An 11,854-nucleotide genomic window follows, 5' to 3' on the forward strand; every position below is an offset into this window, starting at 1 on the left:
TAAATAAAAGTCATATTTTACAAATGGCCTTAAATATTAAATTTGCATCTTTTTAGATTCAAGCCCAATTTAATTGTTTACATACTTGCAATCAAAAGAACACAGACATGATGATTTAGTCATATCTGCTCTAATTATTAAATACGGAATCCATGGAAGGCAAACAGTGTCGATTGAAATTGAACACAATTATGGGAGCAGAAGGTGTTCTCAAAAGGCTTCTCCTACAATAAACTCTTCATCATCAATTTGCAACTATAAAAGCATTTTCAGCAACTTCTCAGCATTCACCACAAATGACCATGTTACCCATGCTCAGAAAATGGTTAATTGACATGAAAAGTGGAAAGATTTGTTCTTAATTAATATTCTCAAAAGTGTGTTCCATTTTCAGGCATAATTACAAAAATGCACATGTTGATTGTGGAAAACATCATACTTCGATTAATAAAACTCTTATACGAAAACAAGTATCCCACCAAACAATTCAACTTTTAGAGGAACACAAAATGGCAAGACTAAAAATTCAATTAGCCATTTTAATTCTAAAACTTACAACAACTGATATCACCTCTCCAAAATGTTAGCCACATTCTATTTTGGGATGGACAAAATTTGACTACGAGATTGAAGAACAATTGACGTTTAGTTCCAACTTCAATCACAGCCCAATTTATGTCTTTTTATAACAGCAGTAGCATTTCATTTTAATAAATTGTATTACACCATATATATGGGAACCATCTACACATTTGCAGCCCTTTTTGAAACCGATTCAGATATTTTTCTGTACAACAAAGGTTTTAATTTTAATGGTCTTGGAATTTTCCTCTCTTGGATTGACAACTCCTCAAGTGCCAAAAGCATCTCAGCATTTCCAGCTCAACCACGAACTTTTTTAAAAAACTACTGCGTCAGGTCCAACAGCTTAAGGTAAAGCTCCTTGAATCTTCCGAACCAAAATTAAAGGAGTTGAATTAAGCACCAACATAAATTAAAGAAATAAGATTATAAACAAAATGCATCACCCCAAAAAGGTATAATAAGCAAATTCAAAAAGGCAATTGATGTTCCTTTAAAATGCACGAAACTCACATCAATTGGGGTTTGGATAACATTTAGTTCAAAACAGACAGATCGGTGCGTTTTATTTTAATTTGGACAGACAAATAAAGCTAAGTTCACCCGTTTACCTTTGTCGTTTAGGAACGGAGTGCTCCACTTCTATAGATTTCCCGTGCAGCTCCACTTTACCTACGGAAACACACAAAATACGAGCGTTTATTAAACTACAGCGAGTTCAGCATTTTAAAAATTGTCCGGTTGTTTTAAGTGCGTTTATCTAAGCGCGTGATTCTGATCAACAACTTCCTAGGTAGCGATGTTACTAATCCTCCGAATCAGTTTAACAACAGGAATTCGAAGACAAGCGCGAAGAGTTTAAACAAGTACATTAGAAAAAGTCGTGCACTCAATTGTTCTGTATTCTCATCTGCAGCCATGTTTCGAGTGGCCGACTGCTAAAGGACACTTTTGGGACTCAGCATGGCCGACTGGAAACCAATTCGCGCTGTCAGATGCAATAAACGAAAATAAACTTGGTCTTTGGTCGTTTCTGGCGCAATTACTTTTTATGTGTCTTAATTTTTTCCTTAAAAAAAATAAAATATAGAGGCAGAAGTGCGCGTTCCCTTCCTGGGCGCGCATTGATTTGAATGGAGCCTCCGAGCTGCCGCCAGGATCGTTAAAGGCCTACAACACTATCACTTTCCCATTTTAAGTATTTACACACGAAAAAAATCTCAACTCCATTAGTTGAATAAATAAAAGATAACGCATTCTGCACAGTACTGATCTCTACTTAGCTCCTTCCAAACCTTTAAAACGCTACTATACTTTATAAACACTGGTTTAAAAAAAAGACCGCGTGCCGCTGCGAAAGAATAGAATGGGGTCTAACAATTAGGGTTGTAAATTTTTTAAATTGAAGCAAGGAGAGTTTAGTGTCTCTTCCGCTGATGTCTGGGCAAGTGCGAGGGACGCGCGTGCTCTGGGAAGTTATTTTTTCAAGTGCTCAATAGCTCAGAGTTTCTGCTAAACCCAGACACAAGGCCTCTCAACCAACCCAGGTTACGGCCAGGTTGGTCGTTAAACACGAGGTTGGATGGGTGTATTTGAGATTAAACTGCTTACCTGACAGGGTATCTATAGCCTTCATAGCACAGTTATCATCTGGGCAGTCGACAAATGCATAGCCAGTTTTGACGAGGAATTGTCCAGAGAAGGGAATCTTCCACTCTCTGAAGAGACTCTCTAAGTCTACAGTGGTAACGTTCTCGGTGAGATTCCCAATATACAGCTTATTCATGTTGCAGAAACTGCAAAAGATCTCTCCTTCTTTATCTTCCCCTTTGGAGAAACAATCGGTCGAATTAAATATAAAACTGAGGAAGGATAAGTCCTCAAAAGGAATAAAAATAAATTCCCAGAACAAATAGTTGTGTTAACAGTTCAGGATGGCGGGCCGCGGAGAGAGGGAAAAAAACTATTTTTTGTCTTCCCCCAAAACCCCTTTCGCAAACAGGCTGTGAAAATGTCACACTACGTTACTCTAAGCACCGCCTCTAAATAAAATGCGGCTCTAAAAAATTCCCTGAAAATTCGGACTGAATGGGCCACGTGGTCAAACTACACATCAACTCTTCACGTGAGGAATGCCAGCTATTCAGTTCTCCTCGGGAAGGGAGGGGTGTGGGGCAGAGGGGAGATATGTCCCGATTGTACAATAACATTTGTGGGATTGTTAATCGCTGCGTTTTCCCCCTTCGGTTTCCCTGTATGCGCCTTCTCATTCGTACGTAGCCCCGACTCTTGCACCCTATCAAGTGCTTCAGCCTCGCTACCAATTGAGCGAGTTTTTTTCACCCAAGCCTGTAGGTTTCATTCATTGGTTTAAATCACTCTGCCGTGGACTAGAATGATGGCGCGAAAACTGGCCCGGCTGCTGCGCTCCCTCGGTGCGGTGGCCCTGCGATCCCCTCCCAGTGATTTGCCACGAGGAGGGGAGGGGGCAGCTGTTTGCATAGGCATGGGGGGGGAGGAAAGTGCAATTCCGCGGTCTGAGCCTCGTGTCTTCCCTCTGAATTCCATTGCCCACTTTTGAAAGGACAACTCGTTCAGAAGATGCCTAGCCCGTCGCCACCAAAACGGAAACCTTGCAATGGCTGCACTCTAATAAACGAGACGTAACTACTTTATATTTTGAAGCTTCCCCCCACCCCCTTTGTATCCGCTCCGTCTTCTAACCCCAACTTGCTAGTTGCTGCTTAGAACCACGCGAAGATGATTGTAGGATCGCATCGAAATGTTGGTTGGATTTCGATTTTTTTTCCAAATATGAAAATTGGGGTGGTGCAGTCTGGTCGTCGTTTCCATTGTAAAATTGGAACTAAAGGTGTTCGAATTTTTAGTGGTTGTTGCGATTTTAATATTTGAGCATAAATATTACAATAAATACTGAAATTGATCAAATCTGAAACAAATTGTGCCAAAACGTCGTGTATTTTAAACGGACCCTTTTCGTTCTGAAAAAGGTCAGAAATGGTAAATCTCAAATCGCATTGTTGCATTTTAGTGTCAGAGGCGTTCAGAATGAACGAACGGAAGAAATTCGACATCCGAAATCGAACCCGCGTGGGATTTTTTTTATGATGTCGTTGGTAGGCGCGTCTTTAAGAAATTCAGTTTTTACCGATTTAAAACTTGTTTAAAGCAAGATCGTCGTTTGGTGAAAAAGATGCGGCTCTCCCTCTCCGGAGGTGGAACCCTCCGAAAATTAGAAAGTAATTGTCAATATCATTTTTATTTTTAACCTTTCAATTGTTTCACGTGAATACAGCTGTCTGCTTTACTGGCCCAGATAGCGCGGAACGCCCTATCTAGCGCCTACCACGTTTTTTTAATCCTTAAAATTAACCTAAAAAATGCAATTAAATTGCGTTAATGACTGCCAAGTCTTTTGTTTCGATCGTAAATGATAGTCGTTCTGATTGTTACGTCCTTCCCTGGAAAATTATAAAGTTTATATATTTATTCATAGTGAAAGACGAATACTTTTTATTTATACGGTATGGTATTATTAAACTATGGAAAAAAATTCTCTAATTGTTTGTGCCCTTCATGCTTTCCAAAGTTGGAGTAGTTAGGAACAATTGTTAATCTCTGATTCAGTTGTAAGTCTATGCAATTCTGTACTTTTGGGCACTCCATTCCTGTACAGGGTAACAAAATAATCTGCCTATTGAAAGGACAAAGAAAACTGTCCATGGAACTGTATGGAAATACCAATTACCAATTTAATTTGGTTAAGGTTAATTGATCACTTCAAATACTAGAACTCCACTATATAGGAACATCAAAACTGGAGATTGTGGGTGGAAATTATAACTTTAGGTCCAATGCTGTTTAAAAAAAAATAATTTCAGTAGGATCTCCTGGCATAAAAGCAATGTAGAGAGAATAATATTCAAGATCTAACATTAAGGAAACTTACTTTATGGTAAAATTAGAGGACAAAATCAAATTTGCAACAAATCTTAAGATTTTTTGATACTCATTATCACTGACTACCTTAGGATTGTTTTTTAAAACTCAAAAGTGCCAACAGTGTTCATTTCGAAGTTATCAAAAAAATTGGTCTCAAACCTATATCCTTAAAAGCATGTTGTTTTAATTCAGACATTGGGTTTGTGACAAAGAAAAAATGTTAACTCCTTTTGTAGCTAAAGATCTGTTTGAACTTTATATACCACACTGTTTTAATGTAAAACAAATATAAATTTTTCTGACTGACAAAATCATAATTAAGTTGGAAAAACTTTGGGTGGTGGGGTGGAACTTGTCAACTAACTTGTATAACTTTTAAAACTTTACCAGATTTTTCAGAGTATCTTAAAATAAAAATTTTAAACTCATGCCTATTTTACCTTATAATTTATAACTTTCACGTTAGTTGTACTATATTATAATCCTTGCTAAAAGAACAATTATGTGAAATCTTAAAATGTCTCAAATGTTGGGTGAAACCATCTTTGCATAAACACAATCTATGAAGTGGAGATTAAACCTGATCCAGTAAGTTGAGTTCTCTGAACTAGTTAAATACTATGTTCTTGTGAAAAAGAAGTTGTGTTTTTTTTTAGTATTCAAGTTATTTTGGATAGTGAATTTAAATAATTGATTTGTATTAAAGTGACTGACTTTGATTACCAAAAATTATTTTTAGAAACTCCATATACGGTTTTATAGTATCACATTATTCAACATATTTTGTTGTTAAATTAGAAAATTCTTTTTAAAAAATTGAAATGTTGTTAAACATTTGTAAAAGTTTCTCAATTTTCTATGGAAGAATAAGTTAGAGAATTATTTTGATAATCGAAGTACCAAGTGTGTTGTGTTCTTTGATATTAAATCTAAGACAAATATTTCTCTGTTTTAATAAAGGATTTTCAGAATGTGATGAAAATGCTTGCATAATGCATTATTCCAATGACACCTGGATATGTAAACAGAGTGCAATTTGCCTGTAAAAAATGAGGTATCTTGATTTGGGTCTGGGCAGTCAACATAAAACTATATGTGGTTGGGCTAAATAAATGAGAGTTAATTTTAAATAGGATTGGAAATGGATTTTTTTAACAAGTCTACCTATACAAGGTATTAGAATTTTTTTCCTTTGTGTCTGCTTTAAATAAAATTGATTATTTTGATCAGTATGGCATTTGATTCCCTTCATCTTTAATGATAAGTTGTGAAACTATCAGAATAGCACACTGATATCTCTATAATTGTTCTCAGAACTTCAGAATTATTGAATTATGTACAAAAATGGTTCTGGGAATCAACCATTCTGTATTCTGCAGCTTTCTATAGAAGTTGATTATATTTGCTGTTGATGCATGTGAACTTTAAGATCAATAGTGGAATCAATTTATCTATCTGTTGCATTTTATACTGAAATTATGTTTTGTTAGTTTTGAAGCAACATGAATATGAGATCAAGATCTTATTCTGTTTCTGTTCGTTAAGAGAAAATCCACACTGTTGCTGCAAAACAACAAATTTAATAAATTGTCAATAATAAACCTGTTTCTGATAATGAATGTTTTATGTTTGTAAACAATTGTTACTATATATTTACTTGGATGCAAATGTATTCTTTCAGTATCATGTTCTAAACTTTTAACATTAATTTTACATATTAGTTATATAAAACATAACCAGAATGAAGCAGTATGGTTTAAATAATTGCAAATCATTCCCAAATTGGTAAATCCAAAGACTGGAGAAATCTTATACATTATTAAAGTATTGCAAGATAATAATCCCATTTAGCTCTTCTAGGATATAAACCTTTATGCACTTTGATACAATTGGAATGGTGTAGTAAAGGGCAGGTTTCATTTGATAGTAGTGGTGGTGAATGACAATTGTCTTAGTCTGGAGAGCATAACTTGCTATTGACATTCTGTCTTTCAAAGCCACCATTCAACTTCAATTACAGATTGTGTTTTGACTAACTTTAATTGTATTTATTATTGAGCAGTAAATATATAATATATTCTTTTAATTTCTGTCCCTTTTTTTGTCTTTTTTTCAAATTGGGTCATATTTCTCTATTCCTGTTTGTTTTATTTCTTTGTCCTGTTAGATCACTTCCATCCTCTCCACAGACGCTGCCTGACCTGCTGAGTTCCTCCAGCATTTTGTGTGTGTGGAACTCTTGGTTTCTGGATCTGCAGTATCTCTTGCGTTTAGCATTTTATAATTTCTCATAATTGAAATAGCTTTTTGTTGCAAAGCATTATGTTGATAGTTTTTCAGGTCAGTTAACTTTCAACATGATATGTTCAGACTAAAAGATAATGCTGTTGTTGTGGTGACAACAACTTTAATATGGTGCTCATGCTTATGATCCAGTGTGTCTAATGGAAACCACCTTTCTCTGCTATAAGGGCAGTATGGAGACATCAGTGAAAATAATTTAGATCTATTTAAAATGTAGGTGTGCAAAGAAAGGCAATAAAAGTCAAAACTGGGTAAAATGTTGGGAATGCATGGTATGATGGGTTGCTGAGATGTGGTAACCTGTCAGAGTAGGGAACAATTCATCAAGCAATACATTTTTGTAACATATTCTAGTTCTTTTTGTTTTCAACAACTAAACTTGTTAGAGAAATTAGCACTTATGCTGATTCTTTTATTATTGTTGTTAATCTGATTTGAAACAGTTTAAAAATAATACATGTTAAACTGCAAAATGATGTTGTAAGCCTGTGAATGGTAGTTGCTTAATTCTGACTGCCATTCTATAGTTGTACAGTATCTGAAATGCTGTAGTTACAAAGCTTCATAGATCTTCTGAAGCTAGCTGCTAAAAGAGGGCAAAAGGACTACTGACAACCTGCTTTTGTTGATTCTCTACTCCTTCAAGGAAAGTATTTAGTTTTTGCTCAGGAACTTAAGGGATAAAGCGTTTACCTTCCTCCCACAAGCCTTGGTTAGTGATAGCTATTGAAAGTTGTATGTAATCAATTCCAGTTGGTAATTTATATAATCACTTTTTTCATGAATTATTAGTTTGAGGTAAATGATAGAGTAACAACAAAATACATAGTTTGAATGGAGGCATATTTTTGTTTTAAAATTTGGTTTAATAATTGTTTAAAAATGTATGTGATAGTTACCAAGATCAATTGAAAAACTACCCTGAATAAAGACCCTTGTATGTATCACTGAAGTGTATTGTTTGGTTAAGGTTCAGAATAACCAGGGTTCTTTTTAATCTAGTTTAACTATTTTTAGTTTATGGTTTCTACCAATAGTTAAACAGAAATGTCAAATAAACCATTTATCCACTGGTATCAATACTTATATTTGAAAGAACTATCTATTTAGTTTCATTCCCCTTCATTCTAATACATGAATGAAATTTAGTATAGGATCTATTCTACATGAAGGGAATTATATGCACCTTTGATTCAAATTGAAATCACCTTATATAAATAAAATAATAACAATTCATGATAAAATAATAATTGCAGAAGTTGTCTTTGATTTGTCACTTATTGTCTTAATTGGAAAAGGAATTCAGTTATTCAAATAGTTTATAAATAGTTTTGCAGGAAACTTCTGACCATGAGACAAACTATTTTTTTAACATTGCCATAAATAAGTATTTAAATATTTGAAAAGTAAGAATTCTTTTTCATTATGTGAAATTAAATTGAATTAGCTTGTAAAATGTTTTAAAAGTTATATGGATTCAAAAGAGAACAAATTCCTTTAACAAGCTTTGCAAATGATTATTCAAAGTATTTTAATTTGAATAATTTATTTCTAAAAATTAAACTTGGATGAATACACAATTAATGAATTTGTGGCAATGTGTTTACGAAATGATTTATTCAGTCAGTAAGTTTTTTTTTGATGAGTTAATTATTATAGAACTAGCATCAGTTCCTTTAGAAAGTAAGTATTTGTATTGTAGATAATCTTGTGATGAACTATCAACTATCTTCGCTATTTTATTGAACTTTAATTTCATTTCTGTAGTTGGATTCACCAAAGAACCATTGAACCGTGACGTAGACAATGAAGTTGTAAAGTTATCTAATTCAGTGAATTATAAATTTCAACATTAAGATGGGCATTCAGCAAAACTAATCAAAATTGTTTTTGTCATATCCCCTCTTTTTGAACCACTTTTCTGATCTTTTCTTAAATGTTGAGAGTACTGTTAGCCTAGGAAATGGTTTATATGTTACAAGATCAAACTGTGATGAATGTTAATGGATGGAGATAAAATAAGTTTCTGTCTAAAGTGTTTGGAGAATTTTAAAATGTTCACCAAGATTACTGAAAGAACAGCTCAAAGTAAATTTATTATGGAAGTATGTTACCATGTACTACCCTGAGATTTATTTTTCTTGTGGGCATTCAAAGTAGAGCAATGAAATACAACAGAATCAATGAAAAAACTGCACACAAAGAAGACAAACTGCAAATACAAAAACAAAATCAAATACAAAAAATTGTACAAATACCAAAAAACAAATAGCATATGAAATGTGCCTACATAATGTTTTAATATTCTTTAATGAAAGTTGAAATGAACAATGTGTCCAGAATGAAGCACCGAACCAAACTAGAGAATTATTCTAAATTATAATACAAACTCCCGGAGCATAGGGGGAATTTGAACCTCTTTTCCTCTCTGCAATTGACACTTAACGTAGATTAAATAGGTATTAAACCAAAAATGTGAAGTGTGTACGTAATTGATTGGTGTGTAACTTAAAAGCTGGAACAGGGAAACAGTGTATGCGATTGAATGAAATTTCAAATGCTTCACAACATACCCCTGTCAAAGACATGAGCATTAATTGATATCAGGTATGCATACGAGGCAACTTAAATTAATTATGTCAAGTTATATGAATTTTGGAAAGTAGTTTGGGACTCAAAATCTGCAATGTAGAAATGCAGATTCTTTGTAATTACAGAAATAATACAAATACTTAGAATTGGTAAAGGCAAATGACTGAACTTGTAAGTGCTGGGGATGTGGCTGAAATGGAACATAGTGCTTTTTTAAAATGGTGATTATAGAACAAGAATTTAAATCAAAGTCTTAAATTATGAAGTAGAAAATAGAAGCATAAAAATCAATCATGATAAATAAAAGTACTGAACTTACAAAGAATATATGTTAATCTGTAATAAAAGTGAAAAATTGTCAACATTGTAATGTGCTAATTTCTTAGATGTGTTCTTTTTTCATTTGAAATATCTTCAAATACCAAGCATAGAGATAGTAATATAGGTTATTTTTGGTTAACTTAATATCAAGACGACAAAAATCTGTATTTGATTTTGGTGATTACAGATCACCATGATGAGTAATCTATTGTGTGGCATTGCCCTGGCCATGACAGAATGTACAATTGGCAGAACCACACCACTTGAGATTTTGAAAGTGAATGAGGGAAGATTTGGAGGAGTGTTGGGAAGGAATGAAGAACCAGATGAATGGTAATTTGGATTATGATGGAGACCCTATATTTCATAAAGCATTGTGTAGATTTGGAAAGGTTGTGAGGTGACTTAATATGTATGAACCAGATCATGACAGAATTTTCACATTTGCTGATGATTCAAGGGCTAGGGTGACTAATTCCAAATAATGGGCAAACAAAAGTGAGCTGCTCTGCAGACTCAGCTTCAAATGATGGACTGTAAGGGTAGAAACAGGATTAGTTGGGGTTTTCAAAAGGTAATAATAGGAACAGGGAGTAACCTGCAAAAAGGAAGGCAGAACTGACTAGACCATAAGACAGGAGCAGAATTAAGCCATTCAGCCCATCGAGTGTGCTCTGCCATTCCATCATGGCTGATCCCGGATCCCACTCAACCCCATACACCTGCCTTCTCACCATATCCTTTAATGCCCTGACCGATTAGGAAACTATCAACTTCTGCCTTAAATATACCCACAGACTTGGTTTCCACCGCAGTCTGTGGCAGATCATTCCACAGATTTACTACCCTCTGCTTAATAAAATTCTCCTTAATTCAGTTCTAAAGGGTTGCATCTCAATTTTGAGGCCCTCTAGTTCTGGATACCTCCACCATAGAAAACACCCTCTCCACATCCACCATATCTAGACCTTTCAACATTTGGTAGGTTTCAACAAGATCTCCCTGCATTCTTCTAAATTCCACTGAGTACAGGCCTAAAGCTGCCAAAAGCTCCTCATATGTAACACACACAAAATGTTGGGAGAACTCAGCAAGCCAGGCAGCATCTACGGAAAACAGTACAGTCAACGCGCCAGGCCGAAACTCTTCAGCAGCTCCTTGTATGTTAACTTCGTTCCCGGAATCATCCTCATGAACCTTCTCTGGACTCTCCAATGACAATACATCCTTTCTAAGATATGGGGCCCAAAACTGTTGACAATACCCCAAGTGCAGCCCGACTAGAGTCTTATAGAGCCTCAGCATTATCTCCTCACTTTTATATTCTAAAATATTGCTGTGCAAGGAACTAGCATGGACTCCAGGCTGAATGGTCACATGCAGTAACAGTTCTCTGGTGCAATGTTAAATGCTTTTGTCAGAAATGTTGCAATTGTGTCTTAAATTGTGCGCTTTTAATGATGTTCTGTCTACAATTGAATGTTGCACATCCCAAGTTGCTTAAAATACAAATGTTACAAAAGTAGATTCTTTTTTTGACTGTACAACAATGTGTATTGTTACCTAAATGAGGGAGTGTCTATATATTAGATGGAAATGTAACTCATTTTATATGACTGGTATCTATGGTACCTTTGACAGATTTGATACTAATTATTGACATTTTAAAAGATACAGACAGCAGAGAGCAAATAATGTACCCAAGATGGATTAGAAGATGCATATAATATTCTTCACTTTAAGATGTTCAAAGTAGGGACCAAAATAATGCTCGTGTGAAAGTTATAAAATTGAAACTGATAGTTTTTAAATATGTACTGACTTCAGTTGACTTGAGCAGATAAGAATATTAAAGGAGCGAAATTTAACAAATCAAAATAGATCTGCTTTGTGGTATTTTTGGAATGATGATACGTGTATTTTAAAAGTGTGCTTATTAAGAAAGTTTGATAAATAATCTAACTATGGATGTCAGAATAAAATATATGGATAGTTGGAAATATGTGTCGTTAACAGGAAACAAATAATTAAGAGAAACACACATAAAATGCTGAGGAACTCAGCAAGTCAGGCAGCGTCTATGGAAGTGAAT

The 11,854-nt window shown here is 34.6% G+C and overlaps 1 protein-coding gene across 1 annotated transcript in view; it reads right to left on the reverse strand.

Annotated features, from left to right (window-relative positions):
• igf2bp3 (insulin-like growth factor 2 mRNA binding protein 3) overlaps positions 1-2,841 on the reverse strand; it is a 178,252-nt gene extending 175,411 nt beyond the window's left edge. The window contains exons 1-2 of the mRNA XM_063069409.1: positions 2,194-2,841; positions 1,194-1,254 (exon numbers count right to left, since the gene is read on the reverse strand). Of these exons, the coding sequence (XP_062925479.1) occupies positions 1,194-1,254; positions 2,194-2,368 (236 nt within the window). The 5' untranslated portion in view covers positions 2,369-2,841. The remainder of the gene's footprint in view (positions 1-1,193; positions 1,255-2,193) is intronic.
• Between the last annotated feature and the right edge of the window lie 9,013 nt (positions 2,842-11,854).

Source organism: Mobula hypostoma, chromosome 17 (genome assembly GCF_963921235.1).
Source record: "Mobula hypostoma chromosome 17, sMobHyp1.1, whole genome shotgun sequence".
NCBI classification, from domain to species: domain Eukaryota; kingdom Metazoa; phylum Chordata; class Chondrichthyes; order Myliobatiformes; family Myliobatidae; genus Mobula; species Mobula hypostoma.